Consider the following 15303-nt stretch of genomic DNA (forward strand, 5'->3'; position numbering starts at 1 on the left):
CAAACCTTTGTGGACAAAGAAGTGCTCTTGCACTCCCTAAATTAGCAAGAGTGTGTGGCTGGCCTTTTGGGTGCTGTTGCTGATCATTTCCTTATAAGCAGTGACTCTGCAGCTGGCAGCGGGCATCAAAATCATTCATTTTTCAGAGCAGCAGCCAAACTTTGGCAAGAAGCTGTAGGTGCTGCTCTGTGAGAATGGTCTGTGCCTGAATGCTTGACCCAGTATGGGAGACGTGATGCAGTGCAGCCATTTGCAGAGCGCTCGCGTGGCAGTTCACCTCCTGACCTTTCTAAAGCCCTTTTGTTAGCGGCGTTTCCCCGCGTTGGTGTGTAACTCGCTGAAAGCACAAATCGCTGTCCTCGATTGAGCAGTTCTCTGCGGTCAGTCTGATCACTGGCTGTCTGCGAGCTTCTGGCACAGCAGTTGGAAGTCCTGAACTCGCTTGCTGCAGGACGGAGGAGGCAGAGAGAGCTGGGGAGAGGGAAGAGGATGTGTTCTGCTTGCTACTCCTGGTGCGCAAAGGCAGAGTAGTTTTGTGGGGTTCCTGGGCCAGGGTTCTTTATTGTGATCTGCCTGTAGATGTGATCGTAACAGCTCGGTGGTTGTTGCAGAGCCTCGGGTGAATCAGCCTCCTGTTGCCATCGTGTCCCCCCAGTTCCAGGAGATTTCACTGCCAACCATTTCAACTGTGATCGATGGCAGCCGTGAGTACCTGCGGTTTTAAACGGGGCAGACTAGCAAGCCTGCTTTCTGTGTGTTTGGTTCTGGGCCGGCCCTTTGGGTAGAGCTTGGGAGGGGCTGGCTGTGACACTCTCAAACACACTTTAGTGGAAAAAATCAGCCTCTTTTGCCAGGAGAGGGGAATACGCACACGATGGCACCTCTCTGTTTCCTTTTGAAGGGCCAATCCCCTAGAAAAAGAAAAGCTCTAGAGGTTGCTGCTTAGAATTACAAAAAATTACTAACCAGTCAAAAGTACTGGCCTCTTGCCTTAAGCTTCATGCGTGTGAGCTCACTAACACTCCCCCTTACTGATCCTGGCCTGCACGGGAGCTCTTCAGGAGTTTCTTTAAATCCATTCAGATTGACTTACCCACAACTAGTATTATTTTGTTAACGTTTTGGGTTGGTTTTTGTCTTCCCCTGGTACACATACAAACCTGGGATTAGGAGTATTTGAGTACCTGTGAAACAGGGTAGAGGAGAGCGCAGAGGTTGGGTAGCTGAGCATATCTGACCTCTGGGCTTGGACCAAAACTGCTTTTGCCCACTAAGCCTAGCACTGAAGAGGGGAAGTGAACATCTGGGGTTTGTGAAGCGGCATTTTCCAACTCCTTATATGTGCATTTTCTTCTGTAATTGAAACAGAAAGCACTGACGATGATAAAATTGTCAGCTATCACTGGGAGGAACTGAAGGGCCCTTTGCGGGAGGAGAAGGTTTCCAGTGACATTGCCGTATTGACGCTGACCAACCTTGTACCTGGGAATTACACGTTCAGGTGGGTTCTCATCCCTTAAGAGTAAAATGCAGAAGACCCTGCAGTGTTAGTCTGGTTTAAAAAAACCCAACAAAACGACAGGGAGAGAACTGTTTTATGATGTACACTCTCTCTCCACTCCTGCAGTTCCAGGTAGTTTCATAGCTTTGCACTTCAGAAAAGATAATCTATCCAGCTACTTTTTATTCCTAAGCTGTAGCACTGGTTCAAGACGATGGCAGCAGGGAACTTAGGGTCTGCAAGAGCTACAAAATGTCTCTTGAAATGTCAGATCTAAACTGTTTGGGTAAAGGCTTAGGAAGAAATGCAGTCTCTAAATCCAGCCTTTCAGTGCAGTGTGTTTGTCCCAGATAAGTGAGCGAGGCCTAATGATTTTCTGCAAGTACATGAGGCATAGAAAGGAGCTGAGTTTAACGTTTGTCCTGGATGTTTTCCTTGGTGCCATGTCCATGCACTGCATCAGCAGTTCTATTTAAAATAAAATACACCCGAGTGTCTAGCACTGAACACTGTTTTCCTCTTAAGCAGTTGATGTTTAGATCTAGATTAGTGAAACGCAGTTGTGTGTTGTGGTATGAACCTACCTGAGGAGACATGCTGCGTTCCGGCCAGCTGTGGGTTCGTAACGGACTTCTGTGTCCGTGTCAAGGAACATCTCCTGTTGGGAGGCAGCGTTGTACTCCGTGTCTTCTCCATCGCAGCTGTCTGTGAAGCTGATGATCTTTTACCAGCACGGTTTCATCTTGGATCTGGCTGATGGATTTCAAGTGAGAGATGAGCCTAACTTGATTTCTTGCATTGCTTTGAGGCTGATAATCGGGTGGTCAGGGAAGTTCCTATTCAGAAAAAGCACAGTTGCCTCAAACCATTGTTAGGTGGGAGTTTTTTCCCCCTGAAAAAATGTGTCTTGTTTCCAATTCTTACTCTGCATTTCATTTAACTCCAGCCAGGGTTTTGCATTTAGCTCTGATAATCATGACTCCTCACTGCTTTCACCTTTTTTCTCTCCAGTCTAACAGTAGTGGACTCAGATGGTGCCAGCAACTCCACCACTGCCAGCCTGACTGTCAACAAAGCAGTGGATTATCCTCCAGTAGCAAATGCAGGCCCAAACCAAGTGATCACCTTGCCTCAGAACTCCATCACCCTCTACGGGAACCAGAGCACTGACGATCACAGCATTGTCAGCTACGAGTGGCTGCTCAGCCCTAACAGCAAAGGGAAGGTGATGGAGATGCAGGTCAGTGCAGGTCTCCAGTACTCAGCCTGGATTGTTCACTAGCTGGCTTTTTTCCTGTCATCAAACCATTTTTTAACCGTTACAAGTGTTTCTTATAACCCTACAGAGCAAGCATGCGATGGTAAATATACGCTTCGGACGAAATGCTCATGAATCTGGTATTGGCTTAGGGCTGAGCTGGTGCACCAGTCTAGCCACAGCTTTTCACAGACATCCTGTTTCCTTTCTTGAGCAGTGCAGTTTTAAATACTGCTCAAGGGTGGAGGACTGAGGGAGATGGGACTACCATGGCTTTGGAGTCAGATGTCACATATGAGAGGTCTCGGCACATCTTGGTCACACCCTTGTCTCTCACTGTAACCTCTGTGGCTGCTGGAGAATTGGGTTCAGTTGTTGACTTCTCAGAACATCAGCGATAGCTAAATCAGCGGTGATAGAAGAGGGATGTCTGAGTGCTCTCTGCGGGTGTGCAGCCAGACTGTGACAGCTTTTAGGTAACTGTCAGGGTGGCATTTAGATGTACAGGGTAACATGTTGTGCCAGGTCATGCGTTTCCTACACTGGGCAAACACAACGGACAGGATCTTTGGAGTTGAACCTTGGTGCCTGGACTTTGCTGATCCTGGCCAGACACTCCTCAGTCCTAAACAGTGAAAGCTGGAAATTGTTTCCATGTCATATTTTTCTTTTAAAGGTTATTACCGCTGTTAGATATATGGAATAAGAAAGCCTGTGAATCAGTTTCACAGTGTGTTTGGTTTGCACGGGGCTCCCCAGAGGTTTTGTGGAGTTGCTGAGTCTCAAAAGGTCTCGCTGTTATGTTCCACAACAGTGTCCTTGTTGCTGTGCATAAATTCAGCTGTAAGTGCCTTGCATGCTGAAGTGGCACAGACTTCAGGAGTTGTTAATGAGCAGGAGTTGTTAATAAGCTCCTGGAATCTGCTCATGATGATTGTTTTAGAAGCAGAGGCTTCTGGTCTGTCATCATCTGTGTAAGGATTCTTCTTAATATGTGAATATGTTTTCTCAAAGGGGGTGAGGACACCAGTCTTACAGCTCTCTGCGTTGCAAGAAGGTGATTACACTTACCAGCTAATAGTGACTGATTCTGCCGGGCACCAGTCCACTGCAGAGGTCACTGTGATAGTCCAGCCAGGTAAGCTGCCTTCGGCTGCTTTTGCCACTTCCGTTCCAGGGGTTAGAGGTGGGCATCAGTCTGTCAGCGTACTTGTGTGAATGCAATGCTGACCTGAACTCTTAACTGCTTTTAACATCACTTTCTCTGAGTACAGGGTGGAGATAACAGGCAAGAAATACAGTAGGGATGATGGAGAAACTCCTAACCCTGGGGTTTTAAGCTCCACCTTTTATGGCATGTGTATGAAAAGCATTGCAATCCTTTTTCAGAGAACAATAAGCCCCCAAAGGCGGATGCTGGTCCGGATAAAGAATTAACTCTTCCTGTGGACAGCACTACTCTAGATGGCAGCAAGAGCTCAGATGACCAGAAAATAGTCTCCTTTCTCTGGGAAAAAACACGGTGTGTGTCATCTTCCTGTTGTTATGCCAATATCTGTGTCTTTCGTTGAAAACAAGATGTACCTCCCTTGTGTTAAATCCTGGTCACAGCGGCCTGGCCAGCTTCACCAGTGACTAGAGTGAGACGAGAATTTATGTTTAATTGGAGAGAGGTAAAGTTTGGTTTGAACACTAGAAATCGCTTTGCCTTAATCTCTAGGTCTGATTCCCATTCCCCGTGTGGCTGTGGCATGTAAAGGAGAGTGGCCACGTTCTAGCTGGAGCAGTGTAATGTGATCTTGGTCTTACGAAGAGACCAACACTTGTCACTGCACGGCAGCAGGGCCTGCTGACGTGGTGCTTTTGCAGCGTGTTTGCCTGCAGCGGTGTTCTCACTGCTGTGCTTCCCTTCCGTACCGGGTCTGGCTGGGATGGAGTTAATTGTCCCCATAGCAGCCCTCGTAGGGCTGTGCTTTGCATTGGTGGCTGGAAAGGCGTGGATAACACACGGGTGTTTTGGCTACTGTGGAGCAGCACTGCACAGCATCAAGGCTGTCTCTCCAACATTCCCCCCTCACCGGTAGCCTGGGGGTGGGGAGGTGCTGGGAGGGGGTACAGCCAGGACAGCTGACCCAAGGGATGTCCCAGACTGTACTTTGGCTGTTCAGCACTGAAAGCTAAGAGAAAGGAGGAGGTGGGGAACATTGATTACTATGATGTTTGTCTTCCCCAACAACCACTACGTGTACTGAAGCCTGACTTCCCAGGAAGAACCGGGCACCGCCTGCTGATGGGAAGCAGAGAATAAACCTTTTGTTTTCCTTCACTTCTATTAAACTGCTGTGCTTACTCTTTTGATTATCTTGCTGTAACTGGAGAAAATAATGTTGCTTTATGTCATGGGCTTTTTATTTCCAGGCAAATGGCTGTTTGCTTCCCCTTAAAGTCAGAGCTTGAGCCTCCTGTTTGGCATGGGGCTAGCTCCCGTGGTCTGCGCAGAGTTTAAACCGATCCTCTCGTGCTTTGTTTAGGGGTCCAGATGGTGTCAAGCTAGAGAACGCCAACAGCAGCATTGCCACCGTAACAGGCCTTCAAGTTGGCACCTACAAGTTTACTCTGACAGTGAAAGATGAGAGGAACTTGCAGAGCCAAAGCTCAGTCAACGTCATTGTCAAAGAAGGTATGTCCAGCCCCGTGCTGAGCTGCCCGAGGTGCAGGTTGTCTCTGAGCAGTCAGCATCACGCTGAGAATAAGGAATGGGTGAGGAATGAGGTGGAGAGCACTGAAATGGCCTTCTTTGGGTCAGAGCTCTACCCTTTTCTGGAGGAAGAGTATCTTCAGCTGAATCCCGCAGTACATAATTTCCCTTCCCTTCCCCCATGGTTAGGTGGGGATTTCTGGGGTACAGTGAAGCTCTAATGCAGTAGTTTTATTCGTGCATTACCAGATTTTTCTCCACCTGCTTTCCTTGCTTAGAGATAAACAAGCCGCCGGTTGCAAAGATTGCTGGTAACGTTGTCATCACCTTGCCCACAAATACAGCCGAGTTGGATGGATCCAAGTCCTCCGACGATAAGGGAATTGTCAGCTACCTGTGGACACGGGACGAGGGGAGCCCTGCAGCTGGGGTGAGGTTTCTGTTTGAAGCAGTCTGAAGCATCAACAGTCAGCGCAGGATAGCGCTGACAGCTCCTGGGGAAATGTAAAGCTGGTTGTACCTGTTACCCTTTAGCGATATCCCTGTGTGATGATCTGTCGTGCTAGTTCGGTCCTTTGTTTCCTGATACTTATTTTGCTCTGCCTTCCAGGAGGTCTTAAATAATTCAGACCATCATCCTGTCCTCCTCCTGTCCAATCTGGTAGAAGGGACTTACACATTCCACCTCAGAGTAACAGACGCCAAAGGAGAGAGCGACGTGGAAAGGACCACAGTGGAAGTCAAACCCGGTGAGTCTGGGTTTTGGGCTGTACCACGTTTGCCCACGGGGCGCTCGCAATTCCTCTGTCTGGGTGCAGTGTGCGGAGGTTAAACTGTGTAGTCTAGCCCAGCTCAGAACTGTAAAAGGTCTAAAATTTTGGGGGATGTGGTTGTATTTCCATGGTGTTCTTGGGGGCTGACTGTTACTGCAGAAGTCATAGGCCTGTATCCCTTCCCATGGCGAGATGCTCTAACTTTGTGTTCAAAGCCTTGTGCCCAGACTCTTAAATAGAGGTTCTAAAGATTGTCTGTATTCTCTCTAGATCCTAGGAAAAACAACCTTGTGGAGATAATTCTGGATGTTAACGTCAGCCAGCTGACGGAGAGGCAGAAGGGCATGTTCATCCGACAAATAGGGGTTCTGCTGGGGGTGCTCGACTCGGACATTACTGTGCAGAAGATCCAGCCGTACACCGAACAAAGGTAAGGTTCGTCTGTGAGTGTACAGGCAGGGAGACTTGCTTGAGGGTTTAGTAAACCAAGGGATGTTTTCTCTTGGGAAGCAGATTGGACAAGTGGAACATGAGGAGACGTTGCTTAAAATAGATATTCCTGCTTGCTGGGGTCGGAGAAGGTGTGAGGCCAAGCAGGTCTTGGTGATCTTTCCTGTCCAGAGAGTGCATTGTCCTCAAAAGGTGTTTGCTGCTGCTCATGTCTTTGCCCCCCATATCTGTAAAATAAGAGTTCATCTGATTTGGTTTTGCAAATTGTGGAGACTGTCTGAAGGGCGTTCTACAGTCTCTTACGACTGGACAAACAGCGGCGCTCGGTAGCGGAGTAGGTGGGTGAAACACGGGCACCACACCTCAGCAGCAGCCCTGCAAGCCGAGTTCGCAGTTTTACATGAGCTTTACTGCCCACACAACTGCTTTCACTTAATGTAGGATAAAAGACTGAAAACCCATGTCAATTTTGTTTGAAGAGATAAGGAAAACTTGGGTTTGATTGCTATTTGGCTTACAATAAACCACAGCTGGTCTCTTCTAAACAAGTGGAAGTTTGCTTATAGGCAGGGCTCTAGGCCAGGGTCGTGTTGCCTGCCTGGAGGGCGTTGCTCAGCACCAAGTACAGTAACCACCAAGTCCTACAAGGGCTGGTCCAGCCCCGCTGGATCCTGTCCATCCGCTTTGGTCTGAAAGTCCTTGATGGAGTTCAGCTTTCCACCTCTGCACAAATGGCTTGTCTGGGAACTTCACTGTTCTGCAGAAAGCTTCAGCCACTGCCACAGTGTCACAGCAACGCTGCACGTGTCTCCCTGCCAGCAGCAGTCCAGCCTTATGTCAGTGTGCTTGAGGGTGCATGAACATGCCTGTGAGGGGCACAGCAACGAGCTTATCAAGGGCAGAGTGGTAATCTGTTGAAGTAAGTGCAATATTGCACTTGGTTTTTCATAGAAGTGGAATAGTTTTAAGGTAGGTCAAGCACTGAAAGATTTAAGGGTTGTGCTTAAAATCATGCAGCAAGTCAGCAGTAAATCTGCAGCTGTGCTTTAGACTTTCCCGAGTTCAGTAACGTATCGATTCCTTCGTGTTCATGTTGCCTGCTCTAGCAGTAAAATCAGAATTCATTGTCCGTGCAAACCTAAAGAGCTCAGAAGAGCCAGCACTTTCTGTTGTAATACTGCCTTTCTGTTTCTGCCATGACCAGCCCAGTTGCCACTGTTCTTCACTAAGGCAAGTAAGGGATTCTTGTAATTAATGCTTCATCTGTTGGTGTTTATTAAGTACACACAGAAAGAGTGGAAAGCGTTATGAAAGAGCAGAGATTATTTTCTGACAGATGGCTTTAAGATCCCACTTTTGCCTCAACTATCAAAGTAACTTGTATTGTTTAAAAAAGAACTTTTTCCCCCAGCTGCTGGGTTTTTTTCCACATACACTTGTATCCTTGTAACTCCTAGGCTCACCGGTGGTGATAAATCTGAAACGTCCCTGCATCCTTGTGTGAGCCTGAAGGATACACAAGGCTCTGCAGTGTTAGCAGGCCTAGGGGAGCAAGTTCTTCTGTCATAAAGTCAAGGCAATAAAAGATGCAGAACACAGCATCCTACCCCTGCGCTTTTTTCTGGCTGTAACGCTCTGCGCGTTTAAACTAAGCTTTGCAAAAGACTGTAAACCTGCACTGTCTGATCTGGAGCTCTGTGCTGAGCAGTGCAACGAGCCCCCGGGTTCCACATGTAGTAAGGTCTAAGGATCCCACAGTGCGGGAGGGAGGAGATGATGAACACGGCAGGACCTTCGGGTTTGGAGGTTTGCACGCTTGGCATGAACACAAAGGTGGGCTTGAGTAGCAAACCATGAGCAAACTCAAGAACAGTCCAGCCCTGGCATTGGAAATACGGATGTATCCGGTCTCCTGAAGGGTGTTCTGCTGTTACGGCTTTCAGGATGGAGCCAGAAGCCTGGCCTTCAAATAAATTGGGAATTCCAAACAAATTCATCTAATGACAGACTGGGGAGAATGACTCTTTCTCTGATGTTTGGAGGTGCAGCAGATAATCATTTTTGTCTGACTTGCAGCACGAAGATGGTGTTTTTTGTTCAGAACCAGCCTCCCCATCAGATATTCAAAGGACGAGAGGTAGCCTGGACACTAAAAAACGAACTGCGGAAACAACAGTCAGACTTCCTCATCTTCCGGGCACTAGAAATTAACACAGTCAGTAAGTAAGAGTCACTGTGGTGTGAGCCAACAGCTTTACATGCCTGCAAGTGTAAGGAGCCTCGTGTGTGCTAAAAACACACACACGTACATGTGTACACCTGCGTGTGCACACGCATACGCTCGCTCCAGTAGCATTCCTGTGTTAGGAAATGGGAAGCAGGAAATAAGTCTGTTATGCTACACTGACCAGTTCTTTACAGATTGATTCTGACTATTCACTACTCAACTTCATATAAATGGTTACTTGTATTGGTGCTGGGAAGGTAAGAATTCACAAAATCAGCAGCAGATTGATACTTATGAGACTAAACTACAGTGTTAATGGAATACAGCCAATGAAATGAGTGTCGTAACGAAACCAATAAAACCACAGATCTTAGGAGCTGCGAGCTACTCGTTTCCTCTCCGGCACGTGCCTTGGTCTGAAGGAAATGTTTCCCTTCTGTCAGTTTTTCCAGGTTTACGTTAGTGCTGTTTTTCTTCTGAGCTCTGTCCTACGAAGGTCACATGCTGATCAGTTAGACATTTTAAACTAGAATTATGTCCAATAATTATTTTCGTGGCCTCTCGATCGTACAATTTCATGGCCTTCAAAAGCCACGCCGGTTCTGTTTGGTCCCTCTAAAGGGGCTGTTTGTGCCTTGCAGCCCGTCTGACAGGCTGGGTTTGGCTTTGAAAACCAGAATCTTGTTTAAAAAGTACACAAATTCATAACTTTGATATGAAAATCGTGATTTACTAGGCAAAATTTTCTTAGCACGTTCTGTCCGTGACCTCGTTACTGAAGGGGCACTTGGTGATCTGGCAGGAGACGTAGGTGCTTACGGCTGCACTCCTCACCGCTAAGAGTGAAGAGGTTCAAGTTAGAGCGTACGGGATTGGCCATGCTGAGCTATGCTGTCTTTCTTTTTGCCTCACGTGCGAGTTATGGAGCTCACGTTGCTGGTTTTGGTCCCCAGCGTGTCAGCTGAACTGCTCTGAGCACGGTCGCTGCGACTCCTTCACCAAGCGATGCGTCTGCGACCCTTTCTGGATGGAGAACTTCGTCAGGGTGCAGATGGGCGATGGCGAAAGCAACTGTGGTACGTGCAACCGCCCTGGGATGGTCCGGCTTTGGGAAGCAAACTGTTTGAGAGCCAGGGTGGGCAGAGGAGGGGCTGCTGCTTTCTCCCGGTATCTCTGGTATGCTGCTGACATGGGGAGGTAGTCCCTGCCCTGGTCTTGCTACTCATCACCTTCTAGGCCAGGCAATACTCGACAGGGAAACGACTCCTCAGACCCTCTTGGTGAACGCTCACTAGGAGTCGAGTCCGTTCTTTGCGTATAAGTGACACCTCTTTTCTGTCGTGCCCCTGCGGAGGCTTTCCTGCTGCAGGAAAGCAGACCTTCTGAATGAACACACGCTGAGAAATGCCCTCGTGCAGCAAGTCTGCACGCTGCATCTCCAGCCTCTGGCTTCCACAGGCGAGGTAGCGGTGAGCCCCCAGTTCTGCAGGGGGTCAGGCCTCCCTTTTTCTTCCTCTGCGGTCATCTGACGCGCACGCTGTCAGCTGTGTGAGGTGCCAAAACGTCTTTCTCTCTGGGGTGTTTTGCTTTCAGAGTGGAGCGTGCTGTATGTGATCATTGCATCTTTCGTCATTGTGGTTGCCTGTGGAATCTTATCCTGGATGGTGATCTGCTGTTGCAAGAGGTGGGACTGAGGCCATAACCCCCGCTGTATCAGAGCCGCTTTAGGAGGTGAAGGATTCAAACCCCTTGGCCCAGCAGGTTCTGCTTAACCCTGGGCTGTTAGCTTGTGCCCCTCGGGGTTTCACCTGAAACACTGAAGTCCCAGAACCCTGACTTCGCTTAAGCAAGGTTTGGATTAGCCTGTAAATGCAACTGAAGCAATGTTTTTCATGTTTTGCATTGTGGTAGGGATGTGATCTGCAATAAGCAAGTGCCCTAGCTTTGAAGATCAGAGTTGTTTTTTCTTCCAGCTTTTTAGAAACGGCCTGCCTCTTAATTCCTTTTCTTCCCCATTAGACGGAAAGGAAAATCCAAAAGGAAAAGCAAATACAAGATTTTGGATGCAACGGATCAAGAAAGCTTGGAGTTAAAGCCGAACCCCAAAGCAGGTAAAAGATGAGAGGGAAGAGCTCAGCGTTACCAGAACGCTGACTGAGAACACCCTTCCTCAGTGGGCTTAAAATCACCGAGTGAGACAAATGTGGTGTTAAGCACTGACAGACGAGTCTCGGAAAAGCTTGTTTCAGATCTGTAGGCAGGGCGTTTAGTCAATTAACTCTGGTTTAGAAACTGGGGCTGAAACGGGCCTGGTCCTGATGTCTCCACTTCCTATCACAGAAGTGGAAAGTGGATGTGTGTGAGCTCTGCAGCGACCAGCCTGATCCAGGAAGCCCGGAACTGGGTCTTGACTCTTCTCTGGCTTTAAACCTTCCTGCTCAGTGCTGGTAGTCTGCTTCTTGCCAGTATGCAACGCCTTCCTCTGCAGCAAGGCACGAATTCAGTCTCACGAGGCATTTCACTAAACTGATGGACAGAGCCAAAGGACACCCAAAAGCAGCCTGAAAACACGCACGGACGGGAGAGACACGTTTATCTCTGCCCCCGTCTTCTCCCACCCCAAATGACTTGTTCATAAATTTATTCATCCTTGCTCTTGTGAGCATCAGGCTCCATGTCTCACAGTTTAGCTCATCCTCTTTTTTCCAGGAAGCAGATGTTTATGGTAGGGGAGACACCCACGAAGTCTCCAGTGCTCTGTGTGGCCACAGGCCTGTTGGCCCATTCCAGAAAGGCAGTCGCTTGTCTCCAGTGCTCTTAGCCAGCGTTTTCCTGTCCTCCAGAGGCCTTGGCAGGGGCTACACCAAGATCCCCCAGTTGTTTTGGGCTGGAGCATTTCTGTGGAACCGAGCTGTGGTCACCTGCTGTCTGACCAGGGAAAAAAAAGGAAAGAGGGAGACGTGGGAAGTATGTGGGAAGCACAGCCCCCCCAGGTGCCAGGGAGCACTTCAGCTGCCGAAATACGTGTTTCACATCGGAGTGTGCGCCCTGATTTTGTTTAGGGGAGGGGTTATCTTAACTGTGTGTGGAACATAGTCCCCGGTCACTACTTGGTAGTGGAGAATAATGGCTCTGTTGTCCCTGGCCGTTACTTGGTAGTGGAGAATAATGGCTCATCCTGGTGTTATCCCCTGGAGTGGTGTTCCAGCAGAGTGAAGGGTGCCCAAGAGCAGCCTGGGAGGGAATTGCAGTGACAGAGCTGATCAGACGGTTCCGCTGGGAACCGGGCTGTCCCAACTGCACGACAGAGCTGATCAGGCGGTTCCTCTGGGAACCGGGCTGTCCCAACTGCACAAATACGGATCCCCTTGAAGAACAGCACGTGTGTTTTCTCCTCCCTCAGCACCCAGCTCTGCTTTAATCAAACCATCTGCCGCCTGGCGCAGAAGAGCCCTGCTGTTAAGTACAGGGCTCGTCGTTCCGCAGTCGGCAGCAAATGTGCCTCAGCCGTTTGCTCTCTGGTAACTAAACTCATCTCGCCCCTTCCGAGGCCGGCTGCTGACTGAGGTCAAAAAAAGTCCAGGGAGCATCCTGCCAACAGAGGGGATGTTGCATTTCTTCGTTAAGGAAAAGCTGAATTTAAATGTTTCCTCTGCTGGCAGTATCAGTAAACGTCTCTCTCCTGTCCTTGTGCATTAATTTAAGTTCAGCCTTCTAATTTAGCTCTTCCCTTGCAGGCAAGAGAAGCAGAGATGGGAGCAGGGAGAGCAGTAAGAACACAGTGCTCTTCCCTTGCACACCTGCATGTTCTCTTTACGGCAGCCGTTAGCCCTCGGAGAGCTTTCTAGGCAATGCCCTGGGCAAGGTCAGGGAGACAGAGCTCCCACGTACGCTCACAGCTTTCCTACCTGCTTGTTTTGCTTTGTGTCTTGAAGTGTCTGTGTGACCCCTGAAACGGGAGCGTTTTGGCTTCAGCATCTGAAGGAGTGACAGGCACAGGGAAGCCCGATTGGGCTCCCCCTTTGATGTGACAGGAAGAGGGGATGGAGTAAGGTGAGGGGCTTGACCAGTAATAAAAGTGTTCCTAACCTGGGAATCTCTCTCCTCCGAAGGCGGCAGGCAGAAAGCCCAGGTCCTCAACACCAGCCTGATGCACTCGGAGTCTGAACTGGACAGCGATGAAGCCATCTTCACGTGGCCCGACCGGGAAAAAGGGAAACTGCTCCGCAGCCAGAATGGTTCCTTGCGCAATGGACAAGTGATGCTCAAACCCAAGAACCAGAGGGAGGAGATCCTATAGCTCCCCTTTTGCTGGAGCTCAGCGGGAAAGGCCGCTCCGTCCCTGTCCTACGTGGGCCTTGGGAGGCCGGTTTGATTAGGACAACGCTGCTAACTTGTTCCACAGACAATAACATTGTTTTTGTGAGTTTCTTTTCATTCAGTTAAAACTGGTTGTACTTGAATTTGAACTTCAAGGGAAATCAAAAGGAGGAGAAGGCAACTGTGAGCCTCGGATGAAGTGTCGGAAAAGGAGAGAGCTGGTGTGGAGAGCAGCAGGACAGAACCACTTGTGTGACTGTGAATGTGCCCGGACCCTCCTGGCCCACCTCAGACTGCAGCGGAGGAAACGGCCGTGGGCTTCCAGCTCCCCTGCACCGGGAGCTCCTTGGAGACGGAAGGTCAAGGCTGTGCTTCGAGCTGTGCCCTGAGCTGCCCCCAGGAGCCTACCACGGGCTGCTTTTGCTGCCAAACAGCTTTCTTCTTTTACTCCCACCTTCCCTAGTGGTTTAAACACTGGTTTAATTTAGATTTGTCCTTTCACGTGCACTTGGCTGCTCTGGGAGTGGAGGGGAGGGGGGAATCTAAACACTACAGTCACACTCCGTTAGCTTTCAGGTAGGAGCAGGGTTTGTAGCTGTTCTAAACTACTGTCAGGCTTTTCTCACGGGGACCCTTGGTGACACGGTGCCTGCTGAGATGGGAAGAGCTGATCCGTCTGTGGTAATTGGCTGCAGCAAGCTCCCCTGATGGGTACCAGGGCAGGGGGGACACCCACCTTTGGTACCTGGCTTAACTCCAAAGCTGTGAGATGTTGTCAGTGGCCCCAGCACCTTCTGTTGGGTGGCAGAAGCCGTCCGTGAGTCCCAACTAACCATATCTCAGTTATATACTGTGGGTGAGGCTTTTTTTTTTCCTTAAAACTTGCCCAACCTAGGCAAATGGGGGTCGAAATCTCCAGTTCCCAGCAGCTGGCTGCTCCCTCTGGCTGGCAGCTCCGCGGCCTCGTGGCCAAAGAGCCCCTCGTGCTCCTAACGCGGAGCCAGGCCCGCGCTCTGTGCCCTTCAATCTGTGGAAAAGGGACCTCTGGGTACCCAAGGGCATCGCGTGGTGAGTGCCGGCGGCACGTGGCCGTGTCTGCTGCGGGGGCGCGGGATGGCAGGCGTGCGGTGGTCCTTTCCCATGCCCCCTCCTTTAGCTCACTGTGCTGCTTTCGGGGCTTGCACCCCTGTCCTCGGGCAGAAATCGGCCTCTTAGTGGCTGATTACTGGAAGGATGCCACCGCTGCTCCGCGGGTGGCTGGGCAGTTCGTTGCCTTTCTTTGTGTTTAATTTAAAAACTGGAAACTTGTTTCACTGGCTTGTTTTTGAGCTATGAAAGCCCAAAGGCTTTAACTCCCTCGGTTGTATTTATATTGCTGCACTACTGATTTGTGTTGAGCTAGACGACGATTAAACACTATGGAAGGCGAGGGAACGTTCCCTCGCTGAATGTAGTCGTGGCTGCTGCTGAGTTTATTTTTCTGGGCAATCAGCTGTTTTCCGCAGGCACCAGCCCTGGATCCTGCCGCTCTCCCAGCGCAGAGGCTTTAGCCTCCTGCCCTCCCGACCCTTCCGGGCACAGGGCTTGCCTCTCGCCCGCCTGCGGCGCGAGCCGTCTGGAGTGCGCTGGTGCTCTGAGCCAGGCTTCCCCTTCCCGGGCTGCTCCCAACAGCTCCTAACCTCCCAGCCTGCCTGGGACCACACGTGGGATGGCTGGCACCGGGATGCTCCGTGCGGCACCCCCCAAAGGGGTGCAGCTCGGCACTGACTGCAGCACTGTTGCGATGTCCGGATGCTTAACTCCGACGCCTTCCGCTGCTGCCTTTCCCTTCGTTTGGCTGGAGAAAACGAGGATTTGAAGCTGCAGGGATCGATGGGACCTGGCCCTGGGACTGTGCCTGAGAGCGGTTTGTGCTGTCATGGGGCTGTTGGATTCGGGCTGATCCCGGACCTCGGGGCTGGTGCTTTCGGACCCTCTTGCCCCCGCAGCAGGTGGGGCTGGGGGCGGTGGGTCAGCCGCGGGGTGTCCCTTGCTGCAGGGATCAGTCCCTCGCAGGAGAGCGTGCGGGGCTGGCTG

At 50.1% G+C, this 15303-nt stretch overlaps 1 protein-coding gene across 1 annotated transcript in view; it reads left to right on the forward strand.

The window, feature by feature from the left end:
• The window catches only part of KIAA0319L (KIAA0319-like ortholog), a 30087-nt gene extending 16694 nt beyond the window's left edge, over positions 1-13393 (forward strand). The window contains exons 7-20 of the mRNA XM_010147093.1: positions 612-704; positions 1369-1501; positions 2513-2741; positions 3774-3897; positions 4149-4281; positions 5291-5439; positions 5736-5887; positions 6068-6206; positions 6501-6660; positions 8757-8899; positions 9861-9983; positions 10501-10591; positions 10927-11018; positions 13020-13393. Coding sequence (XP_010145395.1) covers positions 612-704; positions 1369-1501; positions 2513-2741; positions 3774-3897; positions 4149-4281; positions 5291-5439; positions 5736-5887; positions 6068-6206; positions 6501-6660; positions 8757-8899; positions 9861-9983; positions 10501-10591; positions 10927-11018; positions 13020-13207 — 1949 coding nt within the window. The 3' untranslated portion in view covers positions 13208-13393. The remainder of the gene's footprint in view (positions 1-611; positions 705-1368; positions 1502-2512; positions 2742-3773; positions 3898-4148; positions 4282-5290; positions 5440-5735; positions 5888-6067; positions 6207-6500; positions 6661-8756; positions 8900-9860; positions 9984-10500; positions 10592-10926; positions 11019-13019) is intronic.
• The last annotated feature ends 1910 nt before the right edge of the window (positions 13394-15303 follow it).

This window comes from Eurypyga helias, unplaced genomic scaffold, assembly GCF_000690775.1.
Source record: "Eurypyga helias isolate BGI_N326 unplaced genomic scaffold, ASM69077v1 scaffold4972, whole genome shotgun sequence".
Lineage (NCBI taxonomy): Eukaryota > Metazoa > Chordata > Aves > Eurypygiformes > Eurypygidae > Eurypyga > Eurypyga helias.